Consider the following 23633-nt stretch of genomic DNA (forward strand, 5'->3'; position numbering starts at 1 on the left):
AAGTGTGCAATAGCATTATGTCTAAAAAAAAGTACATACCTTAATTTAAAAATACTTTATTGCTAAAAAATGCTAACCATCATCTGAGCCTTTAGTGAGTCATAATCTTTTTGCTGGTGAAGGGTTTAAAATATTGCAAGAATTTATAAAATGTGATGTAGAGACACAACATTAGGAAATGCTGTTGGAAAAATGATGCCAACAGACTTGTTTGACACAGGGTTGCCACAGACCTTCCATTTGTAAGAAATGCAGCATGTGCGAAGCACAATAAAGTGAAGTGCTATACAACAAGGTATGCTTGTACCTAAATAATGTATACAGATATATTTCCTACTTTATCCCTTAATGTGAAATTCCATATATTATGCTGTAAATACTGCTGGGGGAGATTAGCTGTAAAAACTTTAAGAAAATAGGATCTCATTGCAATAAAAAGAATCAAAATCCATACTTAATTCTGGGAGATCCTACAATACTAATAAATAAAAATGGCTAAAAATGAAAAATTATACATGATTTGGATTAAAATTTGATAAAGGAATTTAAAATGAATAGTAAATAAGAATAAGGAAGTCTTACTTTAGTGTTCTATGCAGGAGCCAGCTTTCATGCTTATAGTGCAGCTTCTCTAAGTATTCAAGAGGAATGCCTTGTTCTTCATTTCTTCCCCGTAAATATATTCTATTCAAGCATTTCTAAAAGCAAGCAATAAGAAACAGGTAGGAGGAGTGGAGGAGGCAAGGAACAATTATTATTGCCAGCTGCCATTAAATTTTTCCTTAGTGTCTCTTTAGTTATGCTAGCCAAAATCTCTATTTATTTTCCCTAGGAAGTTGAAGTAGTTCATTTTCCCCTCCTTGTGCTTTTCAACCATTTGGTAGCTCTAAACCAAGTGTTACTCTCAAAAATAAGTCAAAATATGTGTATAAACTTTTGGCATCCATACTTGAAATACACTATATAAAATAAGTTTAGTTAAAAAACAAATAATTTACCTGTGATAAACCATGATGGAAAAAAATATGAAAAAGAATATAAATATGTATAACTGAGTCACTCTGCGGTACAGCAGAAATTAAACACAACATTGTAAATCAACTATTCTTCAATAAAATTTTGTTAAAAATTTAAAAGTTCAGGGACTTCCCTGGTGGTGCAGTGGTTAAGAATCTGCCTGCCAGAGGAAGGAACACTCCCAAACTCATTCTATGAGGCCACCATCACCCGGATACAAAAACCAGACAAAGATACTACAAAAAAAGAAAATTACAGACCAATATCACTGATAAATATACATGCAAAAATCTTCAACAAAATACTAACAAACAGAATCCAACAACACATTAAAAGGATCATATACCATGATCAAGTGGGATTTATCCCAGGGATGCAAGGATTCTTCAATATACACAAATCAATCAACATGATACACCATATTAACAAATTGAAGCATAAAAACCATATGATCATCTCAATAGATGCAGAAAAAGCTTTTGACAAAATTCAACACCCATTTATGATAAAAACTCTCCAGAAAGTGGGCATAGAGGGAACCTACCTCAACATAATAAAGGCCATATAAGACAAACCCACAGCAAACATCATTCTCAATGGTGAAAAACTGAAAGCATTTCCTCTAAGATCAGGAACGACACAAGGATGTCCACTCTCACCACTATTATTCAACATAGTTTTGGAAGTCCTAGCCATGGCAATCAGAGAAGAAAAAGAAATAAAAGGAATACAAATTGGAAAAGAAGAAGTAAAACTGTCACTGTTTGCAGACGACATGATACTATATATAGAGAATCCTAAAAATGCCACCAGAAAACTACTAGAGCTAATCAATGAATTTGGTAAACTTGCAGGATACAAAATTAATGCACAGAAATCTCTTGCATTCTTATACACAAATGATGAAAAATCTGAAAGAGAAATTATGGAAACACTCCCAAATACCATTGCAACAAAGAGAATAAAATACCTAGGAATAAACCTACCTAGGGAAACAAAAGACCTGTATGCAGAAAACTATAAGACACTGATGAAAGAAATTAAAGATGATACCAACAGATGGAGAGATATACCATGTTCTTGGATTGGAAGAATCAACATTGTGAAAATGACTCTACTACCCAAAGCAATCTACAGATTCAGTGCAATCCCTATCAAACTACCAGTGGCATTTTTCACAGAACTAGAACAAAAAATTTCACAATTTGTATGGAAACACAAAAGACCCCAAATAGCCAAAGCAATCTTGAGAAAGAAAAACGGAGCTGGAGGAATCAGGCTCCCTGACTTCAGACTATACTACAAAGCTACAGTAATCAAGACAGTATGGTACTGGCACAAAAACAGAAATATAGGTCAATGGAACAGGATAGAAAGCCCAGAGATAAACCCACGCACATATGGTCACCTTATCTTTGATAAAGGAGGCAAGAATATACAATGGAGAAAAGACAGCCTCTTCAATAGTGGTGCTGGGAAAACTGGACAGCTACATGTAAAAGAATGAAATTAGAACACTCCCTAACACCATACACAAAAATAAACTCAAAATGGATTAAAGACCTAAATGTAAGGCCAGACACTATAAAACTCTTAGAGGAAAACATAGGCAGAACACTCTATGACATAAATCACAGCAAGATCCTTTTTGACCCACCTCCTAGAGAAATGGAAATAAAAACAAAAATAAACAAATGGGAGGATATGGGGAGGGGGAAGGGTAAACTGTGACAAAGTGAGAGAGTGGCATGGACGTATATACACTACCAAACGTAAAATAGATAGCTAGTGGGAAGCAGCTGCATAGCACAGGGAGATCAGCTCGGTGGTTTGTGACCACCTAGAGGGGTAGGATAGGGAGGGTGGGAGGGAGGGAGATGCAAGAGGGAAGAGATATGGGAACATATGTGTAACTGATTCACTTTGTTATAAAGCAGAAACTAACACACCATTGTAAAGCAATTATACTCCAATAAAGATGTTAAAAATAAATAAATAAATAATAAACAAATGGGACCTAATGAAACTTAAGCTTTTGCACAGCAAAGGAAACCATAAACAAGATGAAAAGACAACCTTCAGAATGGGAGAAAATATTTGCAAATGAAGCAACTGACAAAGGATTAATCTCCAAAATTTACAAGCAGCTCATGCAGCTCAATATCAAAAAAACAAACAACCCAATCCAAAAATGGGCAGAAGACCTAAATAGACATTTCTGCAAAGAAGATATACAGATTGCTAACAAACACATGAAAGAATGCTCAAAATCATTAATTATTAGAGAAATGCAAATCAAAACTACGAGATAACATCTCACACCGGTCACAATGGCCATCATCAAAAAATCTACAAACAATAAATACTGGAGAGGGTGTGGAGAAAAGGGAACCCTCATACACTGTTGGTGGGAATGTAAATTGATACAGCCACTATGGAGAACAGTATGGAGGTCCCTTAAAATCTAAAAATAGAACTACCATATGACCCAGCAATCCCACTACTGGGCATATAACCTGAGAAAACCATAATTCAAAAAGAGTCATGTACCACAGTGTTCATTGCAGCTCTATTTACAATAGCCAGGACATGGAAGCAACCTAAGCGTCCATCGACAGATGAATGGATAAAGAAGATGTGGCACCTATATACAATGGAATATTACTCAGCCATAAAAAGAAACGAAATTGAGTTATTTGTAGTGAGGTGGATGGACCTAGAGTCTGTCATACAGAGTGAAGTAAATCAGAAAGAGAAAAACAAATACCGTATGCTAACACATATGTATGGAATCTAAAAAAAAATGGTCATGAAGAACCTAGGGGCAAGACGGGAATAAAGACCCAGACCTACTAGAAAATGGACTTGAGGACACAGGGAGGGGGAAGGGTAAGCTGGGACAAAGTGAGAGAGTGGTAGTGTATATATGGACATATAAACACTACCAAATGTAAAATAGATAGCTAGTGGGAAGCAGTCGCATAGCACAGGGAGATCAGCTCGGTGCTTTGTGACCAGCTAGAAGAGTGGGATAGGGAGGGTGGGAGGGAGGGAGATGCAAGAGGGAAGAGATATGGGAACATATGTATATGTATAACTGATTCACTTTGTTATAAATCAGAAACTAACACACCATTGTTAAGCAATTATACTCCAATAAAAATGTTAAAAAAAAAAAAAAGAAGAACCAGGCAATACAGGATCCACAAGAGATAAGTGAATAGGTGTCTCAAGAGTATAAGAATAAAAAATCCAAAAATAGCAAATTTGAAACAGAATGGCAGAACAACCAGCCCAGGTTGGAGCATGGAGCTTTGAGGTTTTGAGTCATTCCAGGAGATTTGAGGCAGTAGGCTATGTAGTATAAGGAGCTGGAGCTGATCTTCCTGAAGAAAACAAAGAGTCTTGAGAGGTTGTGCCTTCATTAAAAGAGAGCTAGTAAAACTCCATCCACAAGCCAGAGTGAGAGAGAGGGAGCTTGAAAACATTTCAAGACAATGACTTGAAAATAAATAATTCACCAGTGAGAACCTGAAATCACAGGCCTCAGACACATGTAGCATTGGGGTGCTAATTCACACAACTGACATTGCATGTGAATCTTCAAGATGAGGAATTACTATCGAACTGTTCCATACCCTTGAGGCTCTTATCTCTAAAGACCATGGGAAAAATAGAAATGAGTTAAAATGGAATAGACTGTAACAAAGGGTGGTAACCAGAATAGAATGTTTTTGGTTTTGTTTTTTTTAATAAATATATTTATTTATTTAAAAAAATTTTAAAACTAAAATAAAGTTTTGTGTTAGACTTTAAGATATTGACTATGAATGTTTCTAGCAGAATGAAATTATTAGTATTCTTCAGGTTTTCTTCTATATTTGTATTTACTATTTTCATAATTAAAAACAAAAATTCTTTTCAAAAATAAAAGTGAATTTCAAAATTATTATTGTTAAATTCTGGCTTACTTGACATTAGAAGAGGAACAAAATCATCCCTTGGAATTAGAAACCTAGTTTCTTTGAAAATTCAGCTTCAATAGCAATACGATATTCTTTCAGGCTAGAAGTCATGGCATTTACATTCACCAGAGCCTACTTTGTGACTTAGGGAAGAAACAGGAATAAAAAACAGAGAAAAATGGGGATGCAAGCACCAAAACCAGAAATTCCTTAACAAATGTAAGCTCTTATTTAGGTTACTTTTATGAAAGGCATCTATCTACTTGGTCTTCCTGGATTCATAACATAATTTCATATGTAAACAAGAATAGCTATTTACAACCTATGACAAAAGGCACATTTTCAAGTAAGCTCCCTTAACTGAAAATGGCAAGGGTCCTCTAAGGCTCTTCTCAACTACAGCTGCTACTGCCCACCCATTCCAAGCCACAAACAACCATAAAGGATTTCTTGAAATGGACCTCCACCAACTTGGCCAGTCCTTCAGCAAACATTTACTGAGCTCCCACTATGTACCCAGGCCCTATTCTAGGCACTGGAAATTCAACAGTAATTAAAATACCTAAAGTTCCACCTCATGAAGCCTACACTCTAGGGGTTGCTTTAGAAAGTTTCTTAATGCAGCTGTGATAGGTAACAGACCCTGAGAAAGTCAGGAAGAAATAATGAAGAACAGAACTGAGGAAGAACACAGAAGGGGCCTAAAAGAGCAACTTCCAAATGTGGGCTTACAGTTTGCTTAGGAAAAAAGAATGTTTCTATCTACACAGTTACGAGTTTCTAATTTGGAGGTGGGGAGTGGAGTTAAACTAAATTGCCTTCATTGCATACCACTGAAAGGATTTCTAAATATTACTCTGAAATGTCAATGGACAAAACAAATTTTTATTGTTTCTCACCTCTGGAGTGGCTCGAAGATAAATGATTCCATCCAGTTCAAGGCTTTGGCCAAACTGGTTATTCATCCAGTCATGCCAGTCTTGATAAATGGTCCACTCTGTTTCATTCATGCAGTCAGATTCATACAAATTAGATGCAAAAATATACCTGAAAGAGAGTCTACATCAACACATAAATTCTTTCCAAAAAGCACAAAGAAAAAACGGATCTACTAAATGGACATGAAACATTCTCCTAAACCCATGGCAGATAATGCCTTGGTTAGCAGAAAAAAACAACAACAGAAAAAAACAACACATTATCTGCAACTACAGAAAATATGTACTTGGCCAGCGGTTCCCAAAAATGTGGTGTGAGAACCCCTGGTGGTCCCCAAGACCCTTCTAGGGTTTCTGTGAAAGACCAGATTACTTTATATACTGTACTTCAACCAAAAGCTTACAACTGCTTAAAAACAGAAGCACAAATGAGAATACAGCTGACTTCTATTAAGTCAGACACTAAAGAGATTTGCAAAGTTTCAAACAATGCTACTCTTCTCACTAATTTTTTGTTTTGAAAGATATAATTTTCACATCTTTTTTGTTTATATGTAATGGATTTATTATTACTAACTTTAAATAAGTTAATAAATGTTTTTTATATTTCTCAACCTTAATATCTAATAACATAAATATCAATAAGACATGAAGCTCTTTGGGCTCCTTAATAATTATTAAGAATGAAAGGGGTCCTAAAGTTTGAGAACCTCAGATCTAACTCTAGTAAAACAATCCTTACATAATAAGCAGGGTAATTCTAAGCCTCCCTTAGAGATATATGATCTCCTAGCTCCAGGTGCAAGTCTAGAATACAGATCCAGATTTAACCAGGTCAGATAAGAATTTTAAGAGGGCTGGAAGAAAAAAAACTTCTCTGCAAATTTGAATGAGATCAGATGGCCAGTATACCAGTTTCCATGGCAGCTAGCAATTATGCTAGAACTTCCCTAATGGCATTAGTACCAAACTGCTGAAGGTATTAAATGTCATTTTCCATCTCAAATCTCCAACTCAGCCTCTCTTATTACTTTGATTCCCAGGAAACAGGAAAAAAAAGTCCACTTCTAAGCCAAGATTCCAAACTGACAAGTACAGTCATTTATATATACCTGTCACTATACACAGATCGTTCAAAAAATAATACAGGTTTCTCCGCATCTTTGAGCTTGCCATCGAGAGCAGCAAGCTGAGCTCGTATTCGACTGAGGCAGGCATATGACTGGAAGGTGAAAGACCACCGTTCAGGTTTCTCATACATCATCTGAAGAACATTCCCACCACTTTTCTGAGACGTTGTCAGTTCCTATTTTGAATTTGAAAAAAGAAACAAAAAGCAATGATCAATAGAGCTATTTTAATGTTTTTTAAGTTAAAAAAATTGGATAAATAAAAAGAAAACGAACAACCCAATTTAAAAAATGGGTAGAAGACCTGAATATACATTTTTCCAAAGATATACAGATGACTAATAGGCATATGAAAATATGCTCAACATTGCTCATTTAGAGAAACACAAATCAAGACAACGAGATATTCACACCTGCCTCCGAACACAGTGAAATTACTTACTGCTCTTACAAAATATCACAAAAGTTTGCTAGTAACATTGCTTTGTTCAGATTTCTAGCCTAGCACCTTCCCTGGACAGAGTATGATGTGTTTAAGTAATTAAACAGGCAAAGCCATCTTAGGTCTCTTCCAGTATTCCTTTCACACTGAAAAACTCCTGAGATACCTTGGTGGTATCTATTTGCTAATCTCTCCAACCACAGCATTCACTTTTCTATATTCTGTAGAGCCAATTTCTTGTTATTAGATTTTTATATAATCTGATTAAAGTCGTTTACGTTAGGGAATATCTGATTTAAACCATGAATTTTTTTTAAAGAGGCTTGGTATTCTCAATGAATCATTTGCAAAAAATATAGAAAATAATTTTGAGCATCTATCCATTGCCACTTCACTACTACAGGCCAAAGTCAGCAAATTCTAACATTCGAAGCTTCCAAATCAAAAAACAAGGTGGGGGGGGGGGTGTAAAGAGAAAGAAGCCACTGAAATTTCTTCCTTTTTTTTTATTTTATAAATTTTTAAATTTATTTTTGGCTTCACTGGGTCTTCGTTGCTGCGTGCGGGCTTTCTCTAGTTGTGGCGAGCGGGGGCTACTCTTCATTGCGGTGCACGGGCTTCTCGTTGCAGTGGCTTCTCTTGCTGTGGAGCACAGGCTCTAGGCGCACGGGCTTCAGTAGTTGCAGCACGCAGGCTCAGTAGTTGTGGCTCGTGGGCTCTAGAGCACAGGCTCAGTAGTTGTGGCGCATGGGCTTAGTCGCTCCACAGCACTTGGGATCTTCCCGGACCAGGGGTCGAACCCGTGTCTCCTGCACTGGCAGGCGGATTCTTAACCACTGCACCACCAGGGAAGTCCCTGAAATTTCTTCCTTTGAGTGACAGTATTTTCTTTCTTTTCAAATTAAAATTGATTGCACAGTAATAGAATATATTAGAATACTTTTGATATTAGAGTTGTTAGATTAAGAAAGAAAAAACAAGGGACTTCCCTGACGATCCAGTGGTTAAGACTCCGCACTCCCAATGCAGGGGACATGGGTTCGACCCCTGGTCAGAAAACTAAGATCCATCCCACATGCCGCGTGGCCAAATAAAATAAAAATTAAAAAAAAGAAAGAAAGAAAAAACAAAACCCAGGATCCAGGGATGCTTCATCATCTTTTCTATGTCAAGCTATATAAAGATTCCCCCAAAAGTTATACCGTCTTTAATCTTGTTTTCTAACTTTCAAGGAATAAAATATGACTGCCTAATTCCTATTCTCAATCCTAGTTCAAATACCCCTGAACACTTCCTGAAAGTTCATGCTCAAGGTAGGTGGTTTTCCTCTGACGAAAAAAAAAAATATCCAGAAGTGTAAACATTACAACCGACCTCAGTTTCAGTTAAGAACTGAAAACCACACAAACACATGGCACTTTGAGGCAGAATTTAAATTTCATACCACAAACCACATAATTAAGTGAAACTTCTTCTCAAAACTGGAAGAAAAAAAAGCATAAAACGGCAAGAGGCTAACAGTCAACAATAGGGCTGTTCAGAAATACTGAGCAGATGATGAACTGAAATAAGGGTGAAGTAATTGCCTTCCCAAACTGCTTAAAGAATAAATTTAATTTTATTAGAGTTTCAAGGGCCTTTGTTAATTTAATTATAAACTGACTTTCCACTTATTCATCATCATCCAGGGAGAAAATGTTTCATACAAGTGAATTTTTCCAGCTAAATGAAGTTTATCAACTCAACCAAAACTTTCGTGTAGTTATTTTTATAAAGAGGACAGTAGTGTCTATTTTATTTTCCTACCCTAGTAAGCATAGCATTTTGGAAATTACTTAGTAACAGAGACAACTTTATGAACACTGACTGCTGGGTTTATAAGAGAAGTTAGCTAAAGAGCACAAGCTGCTATTCCACACATTAAAAAAAAATTAATTAATTTTTAAAAATTTAAAAAAATATATCAGGCACAGAAACACTAGTATGAAAAGATACATGTACCCTTAGGTTCATTGCAGCATTATTTACAATAGCCAAAATATGGAAACAACCTAAGTGTCTGTAGACAGATGAATGGATAAAGATGTGGTGTATGTATACAATGGAATACTACTTGGCCATAAAAGAGAACAAAATCTTGCCATTTGAAACAGCATTAATGGAACTTGAGGGTATTATGCTAAGTGAAACAGGTCAGACAGAGAAAGACAAATACCGCATGATTTCATTTACATGTGGAATCAAACAAAACAAAACCCCCAGCCTCACAGGTCTAGATGGAGGGAGGTAGGGGATGTGGGGTGAAATGGGTAAAGGGGATCAAGAAGTACACATTTCCAGTTATAAAATAAATAAGCACAGCATGCGGGATAGAGTCAATGATATTGTATCAACTTAGTATGGTGACAGACAGTACCTAGACTTCCTGTGTGATCATTTTTACAATGTACACAAATGTTGAATCACTATATTGGACACCTGAAACTAATACAATATTATATGTCAATTATAGCTCAATAAAATATATTTAAATATTAAATACATAATATTAAATTATTAATTATCAAATAATCAAAAAATATACATTAAAAAGTTTTTTTACTTGACACTAAAAAAGAGGGGCAGAGGTGTAGTGGTATTTACGTATACATGGAATTCTCTGCAGTATAAATGTTAATTCAAAACACAAAATTTAAGTCTTGGATTAGTCTGCTCTATCCCTGGTTGCATTATCTGTAGCTTACTTAGCATATTTTCAAAAAAGAATGTGCTTAGGAATGTGAACACAAAGGCCATATTTAAGTTTTCTTAAAAGTTTATTTTTTTATGTCTTAGATTTAGAAAATAAAGAATTTTCGTTGAAGAACTAGTAAGTTCATTACACAAAATATCCCTTCATTAAGAAAATATACTTCAATTTTAATGATAATTATAATAATACCTACTGTTTATTATCTATTTTATGCCAGGGACTACATGAAAAGTTTTACATACATTATCTCAACCCTATGAAATAGTCATTACTGACACTATTTTATAAATATTAAAAGTGGGGCTCAAAAAGGTTGAATAACTCATTAATATCAATATATCTGGTAAGCAGCAAAACTAGGATTCAAGCCTAAGACTGACAATAAAGCCATATTCTTTCCAAAATGTTGATCTGCTATTAAATACTGAAGTTATATCTATAAAGTAATACTTAATTTGATTTCTTGAAGGGAGATATTCAAATACTATGTGGATAATTAACTGGTGCTGGTGTTCTGTATCTTAATAATTTTATCTTAGACATGGATAACTTTACATAATTATACAATAGAGAATTCACTAATAACATAAATACAAATTCACTAGTGAAAATACATCTGAGTTATTTTTATAAATAAAACTAACCATGAAAAACAATTTTTTGTCTTTATCATTATCTGGGCTTACTATTTCAGGTTGTCTTTGGTGCACAAATACCTATTACCAAAATAACCATCAACTTTATTTTGTTTTGTTTTGTTTTTGGCTGCACCCCACGGCTTGTGGGATCTTAGTTCCCTGACTAGGGATCCGTGCCCCCTGCAATGGAAGAGCGGAGTCCTAACCACTTGGACCACCAGAGAATTCCCTAAAATAATCCATTAACTTTAATTAATTAATTTATTTATTTATTTATTTTTGGCTGTGTTGGGTCTTCGTTTCTGTGCGAGGGCTTTCCCTAGTTGCGGCAAGTGGAGGCCACTCTTCATCGCGGTGCGCAGGCCTCTCACCATCGTGGCCTCTCTTGTTGCGGAGCACAGGCTCCAGAGCGCAGGCTCAGTAGTTGTGGCTCACGGGCCTAGTTGCTCCGCGGCATGTGGGATCTTCCCAGACCAGGGCTCGAACCCGTGTCCCCTGCATTGGCAGGCAGATTCTCAACCACTGCGCCACCAGGGAAGCCCACCCATTAACTTTAAAATAAACTTCAACAACTTCCACATTAATTAATTAAACATGGCACTTTTGAGTTTAAGTTACATTAACAAATATATTTAAAGTACTCTATTTAGAAATTGCGTGTGACAGATACTACTATGTGTTCCCTAAAACCAGGTTGTTTTTCTTCCTGGACACACAGCTAGGCTTTATTTCCCAGTCTCCCTTGTAATTAACTATAGCCACAAGACTCAGTTCTAGCCAGTGGAAGTAGGGCACAAGCAATGTTTACCATGTCCAGGCTGGACCCATAAAAACCTCTCAAAAGTGATGATTCTTTCTTTATTCATCAACTGGAAGCAAAAGACACCAAGGCCCTAGAGCAGCGGTTTTCAACTTCAACTCCAGGGCAGGGGTACCAAAGTATGATCCCCATAACAGCAGCATCAACATCACTTGGGAACTTGAGAGAAATGCACATTTTCAACACCCCACTGCCAGACCTATTAAATCAGAAACTGGGGATGAGGGCCACGTCTTTGTTTTAACAAGTCCTCCAGGTGACTCTAATGAACACTGAAGTTTGAAGCACTGTCCTAGAGGTTAGATGAGCCACACATAGAAAGGGCCTGGGTCTCTGAGTGACAGCATGGTATGCCATCCACTCAATACCATATTGTACTGTACACTGCCTGAGAAATGAAATTTTATCATCTTAAACCAGAGACTTTACTATAGCAGCAAGTATTACCTTAAATTTACCTGATACGGACTTCCTTGGTGGCGCAGTGGCTACGAATGCACCACAACTACTGAGCCTGTGCTCTAGAGCCCGCGGACCACAACTACTGAAGCCTGTGCTCCCGCAACGAGAAGCCACCACAATGAGAAGCCCACGCACCATAATGAAGAGTAGCCCCTGCTCACCATAACTAGAGAAAGCCCGCGAGCAGTAACGAAGACCCAATGCAGACAAAGATAAAAATTAAATAAAAAGAAAAGAATGACTTACCAAAAAATATGCTGTTGTTTCACAGATAAGTAAATCTTATCCCTTCTTTCACAGAGTTACTAATTTTTCAGTGTCTTCTTAGTGGTAAGAAGTGTTAGATAAAAGTAAAATAGCATTTCACAATAAATAACAAAGATCTCCCAAAAGAATTCAGCTCACTGAGAGAAACAGACTAAAAATATCTTCCTAACAGTCTGTAGACCTCAAAAAATAAGCTAAAAGAAAGCAATTAAATCAAAGCTTTGGGCCTAAATAATAACATAAATCACCAAATAAAGCACTTTGTTATTTGAAATAAATCCTTAATACAAAGACTGATAATCATCTGGGTCATATGATTTAAAGATAATCTTACCATGGGAGGAGAAGGGAGAGGAGACTACATAATCTTTCTAGGTACTTTCTCCTTCTTTATTTTGCTAAAATTGGTGGAAGCTCATCGATAGTATAGCAACATTTCAGCCACTAGGTGGCAGGTAAAAAACAAAACCAGCTAAACATGCAGGTGCAAATTAAATTACTGACTGGGGAAGAGATCAAAGGTACCAGCAGACCAAATCTTCCGATCCCAGTGCTACTGCCAAGAAGTGTGATTAAATGGAGAACATTCGAAGTAGGACTGGCCTTACCAGAGGTGGGTCTGAAGACAGTCTACTTCTCACTATTGACAGCATGCTAAGAAAGCTTAGATTTGGATAGTGGTTCACACTATAATCCCAAGGAATAGGTCAGGGATGGGTCTGGGAAAGAAGGGCCCCAGGATGAGGGAAGAAATTCCATTTCTTGAGGTCCAGGAAAAAAAAAGAAAATATCCAAAGATACTGAGAACCCACCCACTCATTACTACCCTCACACTCCACTACCTTATCCCCAAAATACTATCCCCACAATCTGAAACTCCACCTAAGTAGAGAGGATTAACAACATAGTAGCCTTCAATACACACACAAAAATAAAACTATCCTCCAAGAATGTACACAAATATACAAAATCCAGTGAAGGTTACCAAATTGTAACATGGTGGAGACATGACTGGATTACAGGAAACTGATGAAGTATATGTTAATTAAAGTATATGTTAACAATAATAGTAGGTTCACTTGCCTGGTAGTTATAAAGAAAGTTTGGAATTTTGACTCTAGTACACAGGAAGAAAATGCTCCAGCCCATAAACATGAATATCAGATCCAAGAAGCCAATTCTTAAAACAGAGACAGATACATCAATGCATCTTAGTCTGATGACATCAGTCATTAAGATAATATAACTAATTCCCCTGAGCTCTGATTCTAAGCTTAATGGACAACCTTCTTATTATAAATTGTCTTCCCATGTATATTAATGCAATGTTTTCAACCTCTCCTCTCCAACACAACTAAAGGGTTCAATACACTCCTAACACTAACAGTGATTCACTAGGGCAGTCATTTTTAACCAGGAGGCATCCATATATTTAAATTCCCAAGGGATTGTTTGTTGTTTGAAAAAGCACCCCAAATCCTTGAGATCTTATAAGTTCCTTCTACTGGGCCTATATAGAGAATGGGCTGACCTATATCAATGAATCTGATAATTACATTTCTCTCTGCAAATTAAAATTTTTGACATTATGGTTTTTATATATGTTCCTGTGTGCTTGCTTAATATAAGGTACACTGGGAATTCCCTGGCGGTCCAGTGGTGAGGACTCTGCGCTTCCATTGCAGGAGGCACGGGTTCAATCCTTGGCGGTCGGGGAACTAAGCTGTGCAGTGCGCCAAAAAAAAAAAAAAAAAAAGTAAGGTACACTGAGAGGCAGAAACATTTAATGTGCCAACAAACCAGTTATACATGTTTAATATGAGTTAGAAGCTATGATGTTAAAACTAGAATGGACCTTAAATGAAGGTCACCTAATCCAATCTAGTCTAACATTCCCCCCAATGAAAAAGTTCCTTCTGTATTTCTCACATTGGTTTAATTTGGCTTCTTTGTACCTAACCCCTGAGAATGACTGCACTGACAGTTGACCCCAGAAATGAGGGGGAGAAAGATTATTTTTAGAACACAGGTCTCTCATTTCTAAATGTAAGCAAACTTGAATAGGGCACTTTGAAAGAGGCCACAAGACATACTTTAAGAGGTAAAAATGCAGGGTGAGGGAAGACAGAAGATCCGAAGGAAAATGGGCAAAAGGACCTGAAAAGGGACTTTACAAAAGAAATCCAAATGGCAAATAAATTAATTAGTTAAAGGAGCACCATCTCATTAGCAATCAGGGAAATATAAATTAAAAACATAAAAGATATTAAATGTTCAACAGAATGATAAAATTTAGGAAGCTGGACAATACTAAATATTGGAAAAGGGGTGGACCAGTGACAGCTTCAGTACACTGTGGGGAATGTAAACTGGTAAAACCGCTTCAGAAAAATAGGCATCATACACGTACCCACCACCCAGTAATTTTACTTCTTATTCCAAGAGAAACTCTTGCATGTGTACACCAGGATTCATATTCCTAACGGGGCTGTTTTTACAGCAACTAAACTAGGAACCGCTCAAAAACTGATCAAAGGTATAGAATGAACAAACCGTGATATATGAATACAATTGAATACCATATGGCAATGAAAATGCACAAGCTATAGCTGCATGCAACAATACAGACAAATTTCACAAACTTATTAAGCAAAATAAGCAAGAGGAAAAGGAATGCAGACAGATGATTTCATTTATATAACATTAAAAAACAGACAAAACATTATATTTCTTAGAGATATGTTCATGTACATCAAATTCTTTTTAGAAAGCAGAAAAATTATTATCACAAGAATTATTTTATATGAGTGATTACTCCTAGCGGAGTTATTACCCTTGGGAAGGAGATACTGTGACCTGAGAAGAACAAACAGGGACTTCTTGAATGAGAAAGTAATGGTCTATTTCTTGACCTGGGTGATGGTTACAAAGATGTTAGCCTTCAAACTGTTCTTTAAACTGTACATAGGTTTATATACTTTTCTATAGTTATATCATATGTCAATAAAAAATGTTGAAAGAAGCAAATAAATTTACCCACTTTAAAACTCTACTCAAGGCTAACTCTGCCCTTCCTCAAAGACCAGACTGAAATATCAATTTCTTAAGAAGATGGAGTCCATATGGGAAGGAAGTCCCTTCAGGGTTTAGTCCTAGATTATTCAAAGGATTGGGGTGTAGTGAGCTGGGTCCCAGACCTAAAGTTAACTATGTTTGGCAAACAGGTATATGAGAAAATACTTTTGGTTATTCAAAACCAATGTCCTCAAAGTCTGCAGAGTATCTTGGCTGGTGACTCCTCCTTGTGTATACGATTTACATTTTAAATATTCAATTATTATTCCTAGATTCCCTAGACCAACAGCTAAACTTTTAAAATTACACTTTTTCAAAACCTCTCTGTCCTCCTCAGACCTAACAAAGTAAGTTTCTAGCACACATTTCCATTTTTCCATTTCTGCTATGCTGCTTTCAATTTCAATTCTCATTTCTCCAGAAACAAAAATCTTAGCAATGAGATCTCTCTTCTTCATACACATACAATAAAGTTTGTTGTAAAGAATGGAATTTAACGATTATGCCCTCTTTCTCATTTGCAACGTAGGATGGAAAGTTCTGGGAAATTGAAACTTGTGTCCAGGGTGAAAGTCTGACAAGGATGAAAGTACAAAAATAATGGCTGTCTCTAAAGCAAAAGTCCTGAAAAATAAACTAGTAAAATTCAGCTATTGGGTAGCTGTTTTTGCTTTTCTTATTTACTTATTTTTAAACAAAATGTAAAAAGCCACACAAGAAATTTAACTTACAATTAGATTTTTTAAAAACGTTTTAATTAATTTTTAAAAACTTTTAAAATTCTACTTAGATGCAATGGAGTGCATAATCTTAAGTGCATAGTTCAATGCGTGTTATATATACATATATATACACTTCCACGTAACTACTGCCCAAATGAAGATACGGACTTAGAGCTATATTTGAAAGTTTGCTGTTGTTTTTTTAAAATTAATTAATTAATTTATTTATTTTTGGCTGCGTTAGGTCTTCGTTGCTGTGTACAGGCTTTCTCTAGTTGTGGTGAGCGCGGGCTACTCTTCATTGCAGTGTGCGGGCTTCTCATCGCGGTGGCTTCTCTTGCTGCGGAGCACAGGCTCTAGGCACATGGGCTTCAGTAGTTGTGGCACGCAGGCTCAGTAGTTGTGGCTTGAGGGCTCCAGAGCGCAGGCGCAGTAGTTGTGGCGCACGGGCTTCGTTGCTCCGCGGCACGTGGGATCTTCCCGGACCAGGGCTCGAACCCGTGTCCCCTGCACTGGCAGGCGGATTCTTAACCACTGCGCCACCAGGGAAGCCCTATATTTGAAGGTTTTATTGCAAAAGGAAAACAAACAAACAAAAATGCAAGAATACAACTGTTCTCTAAATCAAAAATTTTTATTTTATTAAATAAAGTTTATTTTCATACCTCAAATTCATCCTGAGCACTTTGAACATTGCACCACCTGGCAACAGGTTCAGGAACCACTTCCCAATCCTCACAGACTTGTTTAAGGATATTCACAAATGTTGACTTCCCAGCAGCTGTTGTGAGAGGAAAAGTGAAACTGAGGAAGGAAATTTATCAGGAAAAGAAAGCCAAGACAGCCATCGGCGTTTACAAAATTTGTATTAGCAAACAATACAAAAAATAAAAGCATTCGATTTTCTAAACTTTCTCTTTTAGACTTCTTTTAAATGAAAAGTAAAAGGATCCCTGCCCACCTGTATTAAGCTCATTTGTTTGTTACTGTTTTTAGTTTACCAAAGCCATGGAACAGAATTTTTAAAATTCTAGGGAATTCCCTGGAGGTCCAGTGATTAGAACTCCGCACTTCCACAGGGGTGATGGGTCCCATCCCTGGTCGGGGAACTAAGATCCCACAAGCTGCTCGGCGCGGCCAAAAAAAAAAAAAAAAAAAAAAGTAAAAATTCTAGTCCTAGACTTACTTTCCTTAACAAAACAGAGATAACTGTGGCAAGTGGTTAAGGCTATTCTCCCACTTAATTAGGTATGTAATTTTGGGCAAGTCACTGAACCTCTCAGAGTCTGTTTCCTCATAATACAATGGAGACTATAATAATAATACCCTCCTCATGGAAACTGCTGTGATAAATAAGTAAACTACCACAACAGTGACAGTCATTCCAGGCTCTTGCATTTTCAAAATTTTCCTCTCTACTGGCTCTATTCGTTCAGTTTACAAACAAACTCAGGTTTTTCCTATCTAAAACCAATCTAGAAACAACCAAATAAACCACAAAATTAATATAAAGATGCATCCAGGGAACTCCCTGGTGGTCCAGTAGTTAGGACTCTGAGCTCTCACTGCTGAGGGCCAGGGTTCAATCCCTGGTCGGGGAACTAAGATTCAACAAGCCAAGCAGCGTGGCCAGAAAAAAAAAAAGCATCCAATTCCCAGAGTTTTAGGATGGGAAATAATATGATTATTATTATATGACACTAATTATCATACGACACTATGGCTAACAGAAGTTATAAAAATATTTTTGCAAAACACTTCCTACAAGCAATAGCCATGTTTTTTCTGCTTCACTTTTATGGTTCTGTGCACTCTATCAAATTCTTTAAAAAAAAAAAAAAGTTGTATAGACTTTACTTCTCCCTGATCATTCACTAGTTTCTGAGATATCTAGAAGGAAAAAAAGAAAACAGTTTGGGTGTAACCAAGACATTATATTCACTATTTTAAAATTATCTGGGAATTCATTCAATTTAATAGTAGGGAAGGTCTTGACCTAGAATTTGACAGGGTGTAACAATACTCTTAATGACCACCACACCCTTCCTATCTGAAGTCACCAAATGTGATTATATTAGTCATCTCTGGTCAGCATGATGTTTTCTCTCCCTCTCCAAATATATGAATACAAATGCACACGCACATAGATAAACATATTTAAAAAAAGCAACTGAAGCAAAGCTTCCTCTTCCTTATAAACTGGGTCCAAAGAGGGCAAAAAGAACTTACCTTTGACTTGAAGAACTATAATTAAACCTAAAACGTTACATAGGTCGATAGAAAAGAAAGAAAAAAAAAAAAGAGGGAGGGTCAATCAGAAGGTAACACAGAGAGAACAGTTGAGAAGCAAAACACGAAAGTCATATTATCACCAGAGGACAGGCAAAAGACTTTTAAGGATAAACTAGATGACCATGAGGTTTAATCATAGGAGAAACACTGGTGGACCACAGATTTCATGTGAAGAGGGTAAGCACAGAAACTGTAAGGCATTTAGAAGAAATGAATGGAAGCATATAAAACGTTCACTAGACATTTACTGAGCGAGATGGAGGAAGGAAAGAAAACATGATGTTCGGAAAGAGCACCCAAGGAACACATTAAAACACCAGCCATCAGCTAGAGTCTGAAAGCACTTAAGGCTAGAGCATTCAGCTTTCCTCTGATACTGCTTACCAACAGAAAAAGTTCATGTGGTCATACTCTGAAATTTTGAGTAATAACAGTTACTCTCTAAAATTACTCTTTAGTTCAAGCAGTGTAAAAATAGTTACCTGCAGTTCCCAATCAGACTAATATCCAGTTCCTTAACTTTTGGGGAGGAAATGGGGGTCTTGAAAATAAGCTAATTAATAAATTAAAATTCTAGGAAGGCAAAGGAGAACAAGAACCAAGGACACTGATGTTAATACTTTAAAAAGTCATGGGACCTAACAAAATTATTAATGCCAAGTAGGCATAATGATGCCAATAATCATTCTATACAGACCATTAAGATGAGAAGTAGGTAAGGACTCCAAAATCTAACATAAGAGAGTATTTTAGTTAGAGAACATGAGAAAACAAGTTACATGAGTATGAAATGAAAATGACCAGTTAAAAATTCAAGTTCTAGAAAATAGAGGAATCATGAAATAGTCTTCTATACACAGATTAGCAATTTGTACATATATAGCTTATTTGGGTCTGGCAAATAAGGCGGAGGGCACATGAACAACAGTATAAGAGCATTAATAAACAGCAAATGACAAAGCTGCAGTGTCAGGGAAAACAGTTAAGTGGTAAGTGACATATCTCATCTAAAGAGCAAATGGTGCTCTTACAGAAACACAGTGCTACCAGATCTTCAGATTTTTCAAGAGAAGCCAAGAATCTAGATGTTTATGGGAAATCTCAACATTTGTAAATGCTAGCAACTAATTAAAAATTTTTTTTCAAATTTGGGCAGGCCAAATTTGTGTAAATGCAGGCCATCAGTTTGCAACTCCTTCCAGTGTAGGTAATGGGGAGGTCAGAGAATTTTAAGCAAGGGATAACACAATCACATTTGTATACATAAAGACTGCTCTGGAAGAATTCTGAGAAACTGGAGAGGGGGTGACATATTAGGAAATTATTTTAGGTGCTGAGAACATTAAAGATGCTTGGAAGGAAGTAAATTTCCAGATATGATACATTGCTTCAGTGGATTTAGGAAAAGGGAAGGGATTGTGGTATAGATCTGAGAGGTTGTTCATTCAAATTTACTTTTGAAAAGATTTTGTTCATCTACTTTCTCCTGTCTTTATACATGGTCTTCTATATCCAATAAGTAGCTGTGAGGAATCATACTAGTAAACATTCACCTTCAAAGAACTTATCCAGCTAAGAAGAAATGAGAGTCTATTACATGGATCTTTCCCACTGGTGCCTTAATATTGGAGCAATGAAACAAGATGTCCTCTTTGAGGGTGTGTTCAGCTTTTTCTATTCCTTGGAATGCTGCTAAAGCACCTGTTTGCCTTGCTTTTTTAAAGAAGTACAAGTGCTTTGAGCATGGTAAGAATTAAAATCTGCTGTATGCATGAATGGCCAGTACCTAACTTGGAACCAAAAAAAACCAAAATCCTATCAAAACAGGAAATACCAGGCATAGGTTTCCTGTGGTAGGAAATAGAGAAAAATCGGAAGTTCTCATGTATCTTTCAAAATGACATCTGGGTTAAGAACAGAAACAGCAGTGGTCTTTGAATCATAACACAATGTTTACTTGGATGTTGGGTAGGGAGTGAGGAACTCCTTCTGCTAAGATCATTTAAAAATTCTTTCCTTGTACTTGAATGTTTACAGCAGTTTTATTCATAATCTAAATACTGGAAACAATCCAAATGTCCACAATTGGGAGAGAGAAACTGTGGTATATCCGTGCAGTGGAATACTACTCAGAAACAAAAAAGAACAAACCACAGATAACAAGCAACATGAATAAATGTAAAAGCATTATGCTAAACTAGAGAAGCAAGACACAAAAGGCTACATACTCTATGAATCCATTTATATGACATTCTGAAAAAGGCAAAACTTAGAGGAATAGAAATCAGATCACTGCTTGCCAGGGGATAGGAATGGAGAGGAGACTTGACTACAAAGAAGCAAGAGGGAACTTTCTGCAGGGATGGAAATGTTCTGAGTCTTGATCTTGGTGGTAGCAAAACATTGTATGTTTGTCAAACCTCATAGAGGGGTATACCTAAAAAGGGATCCTTTAACTTATGTATATTGTACCTCAAGAACTGACATACAGACACATCCAAAAAAAAACACCACACACCGCAAAAACAAAACCCTTCCCTTTGCGCGATCCAAACAAAGAGGATGAAAGGGACCCCAAGCGCGCCTCACAAAGCCCGCAGGCCTAGGCCCGCCGCCTGACGCCCAGGGGTCACGAACACCCTCGTGGCACGGGAGGGAAGCTGGAGAGGCAAGAGAAGGGTGCTTTCGGGGGCTGGGGAGTTTGAGGGCGCGTCTGCAAGCACAGGAGCAGGCTGGGAGGAAAGCCCTCAATGAGGAGCACCAGGGATGAAGCGAAGGGGCGCTTCAGCCGCCGCTGCCGCGACTACCCCTGCTTTGGGACCAACACTTCCCGAGGCTCCTTACCGATGTTCCCTTCGATGGAAATTTTCTTGATGCGGGTCCCCTCAGGGCTGGCTGCGGGAGATGGGCAGCTCCTCTTGGGTGGGGTGGCCATGCCTCGTCTTGTGGCGGCCCCAAGCGCGTCGGGCAGGGAGGGCTGGGAGGTGGCCAAAGGTGTGCGCTGCGGAGGCCGACACCGCCGCGGAGCTCGCCTTGAACTGCAGGCTCTCTGGCCGGCGGGTACCCGGGTTTGATTTTGGCGCGCGGATGCAGCTGCCGACGGAGGCGGGACTGTGAAGTGGCCGCCCGCCCAGCGGGGAAGCCACGCCCCCGCCTTCCCCTAAACCTGCAATCCCTCCTGGGCCCCTCCGCCGGCGCCCGCCCCGCGCGGGGCCCCTGCGTGCGCGCCCAGCACGAAGGGTCACGGGGAGCGGGGGAGGAGGGGCGGGGCCGCGCGCGCGCAGGCGCACCTCAGCCCAGGAGGCGGTGGCAGGGGGATCTTCCGGGAACCCGGGCGGGTGCCCAAGGTCGAAAGGGGCTCGAGGGTGGGGCTCGAGGGTAGAGGGCGCCACCTGCCCTCGTCACCAGGAGTGGGCCGGGCTTTGGGGAACTCGCTTGTCCCGTGAGGTTTGTGGGTTCTGAGCGTCTGGACCGAATTGGTTGGACTTGAAACTTTGAACTTGTCAGGGGTGAGGCAGTGAGTAGTAGAAAAACCAAACGGATTACCCTGTGTTCTCAGCCTGGAGGCTATCATCAGGCCGGGTGGCGCTGGGAATGTATTGCAGTCTTACTGTGTGCCAGACATTATTTTGAACGTTTTTCATTGGTTAACTAGCAATCAAGTGCCAGAGATCCTACCATTAGCCCCATTTATCAGTGAGGAAACAGGCACTGAGGAGGGATGTTGAAAGTCTCTAAGTCAGTGTGAGTGGAACCGGGATGGGAATTGAAGTATTCAGATGCCACACCACAGGAAGCCTTTTCTGATCTCTCATATCCTGATTTGGATGCCCCGTCTATGCTGAAGGGGAGCAGAAAGTGCCACCCCCAAATTTGCCACTTTGGATATTATTTTGAATTAAATAAGGACACTCTGACCGTCCTTTGTTCCTCCTGAAGGCAGGGGCTAACTCTCCCATATAAAAGTTACCTTCCCTGTATCAGGAGGGTAGAAGGCATCCTATCGCCAGAGACTGAGAATTTAGGGCAGAGAAGGCTGGATAAATAAAACTTGTTACTGCTTCAACAATTTACTACACCAGGCCCAAACCCCTTCGTCTTGTCAGTTCATCACAAATTTGTTTCTTTGTCTAAAAAATATAAAAGCTTCCTGCTTTAGTCATTTCATTGAGTCTTACATTTTTATGGGGCTCCCGTATGTAATTAAATGTTTTTCTCCTGTTAGTCTTATGTCAATTTAATTATTAGACCAGCACCTAAAGAGGGAAAATTTCTCTGCCCTACAATGCTGTGAATTTACCACACTGGGTAGGTTTCTGTTCAGCATAACTATAAGCCTAATTAAATTTGCATACCCTACACCTAGCACATAGTTAACAAATGTATGTTGAATTTCTGAATGCCTACTTATGTGCCACGTCCTCTGCTAGATGACTCATCTAGCTGGGGACAAATGTAGTGTAGAAACGCCCAGAGGAATTCATTTTTAATCATGATAAAGACCTAGTAAACAGGCCACTCCCCAATCTACAAGTTCCCAAGTTCAAATTGTCTACATAAACCAAAGGCCCTATTATTCTTTTCTACCTTACAACCAACATCAGACCTGAAATGCATCAAAAGGTGGAGTAAGAAGGAGGGGGTAAATGGTGAATCTGTTCTCATAAATAAAAGGCAGAAATCAAAATGTGATTCCATGGGGAACTCTAAGATGAAAACAGAAAAAATCATTTTTTGTAAATTCCCTATTTCATTATGGTAGTATTTTATGTATATTACTTTTGTTTATCCCCATAGTAATTAGTAGCAGGATGCTTGAAATGAAAAAGGCCTGAATACTTGTCATGGGGATGGCAAGGAAGCTGGGGAAGCTACTAGGTTTTTGTTTTGTTTTGTTTTGTTTTTTGGTCCCACTGAGCAGATTGCGGGATCTTAGTTCCCCAACCAGGGATCAAGCCCAGGCCCCCAGCAGTGGAAGCTCGAAGTCCTAACCACTGGACCGCCAGGGAATTCCTGCTACTAGGTATTATATTCCACACCCAAACTTGGGGGAAAAAAACATGCAATGGTAAGGGTTTTGGCAGCTACTGAGAGAGGAATAAGGCAAGGTAAG

At 38.2% G+C, this 23633-nt stretch overlaps 1 protein-coding gene across 2 annotated transcripts in view; it reads right to left on the reverse strand.

Annotated features, from left to right (window-relative positions):
- The window catches only part of DCK (deoxycytidine kinase), a 58388-nt gene extending 36632 nt beyond the window's left edge, over window positions 1–21756 (reverse strand). Inside the window, exons 1-5 of one of the 2 annotated variants that reach the window (XM_007193577.2) lie at window positions 21365–21756; window positions 16894–17009; window positions 7033–7226; window positions 5882–6029; window positions 583–698 (exon numbers count right to left, since the gene is read on the reverse strand). In XM_007193577.2, the coding sequence (XP_007193639.1) occupies window positions 583–698; window positions 5882–6029; window positions 7033–7226; window positions 16894–17009; window positions 21365–21455 (665 nt within the window). In that variant the 5' untranslated portion in view covers window positions 21456–21756. The remainder of the gene's footprint in view (window positions 1–582; window positions 699–5881; window positions 6030–7032; window positions 7227–16893; window positions 17010–21364) is intronic. The other variant, XM_007193576.2, reaches the window with a different exon arrangement.
- Between the last annotated feature and the right edge of the window lie 1877 nt (window positions 21757–23633).

The sequence above is a fragment of the Balaenoptera acutorostrata genome, chromosome 5, assembly GCF_949987535.1.
Source record: "Balaenoptera acutorostrata chromosome 5, mBalAcu1.1, whole genome shotgun sequence".
Classification (NCBI taxonomy): domain Eukaryota; kingdom Metazoa; phylum Chordata; class Mammalia; order Artiodactyla; family Balaenopteridae; genus Balaenoptera; species Balaenoptera acutorostrata.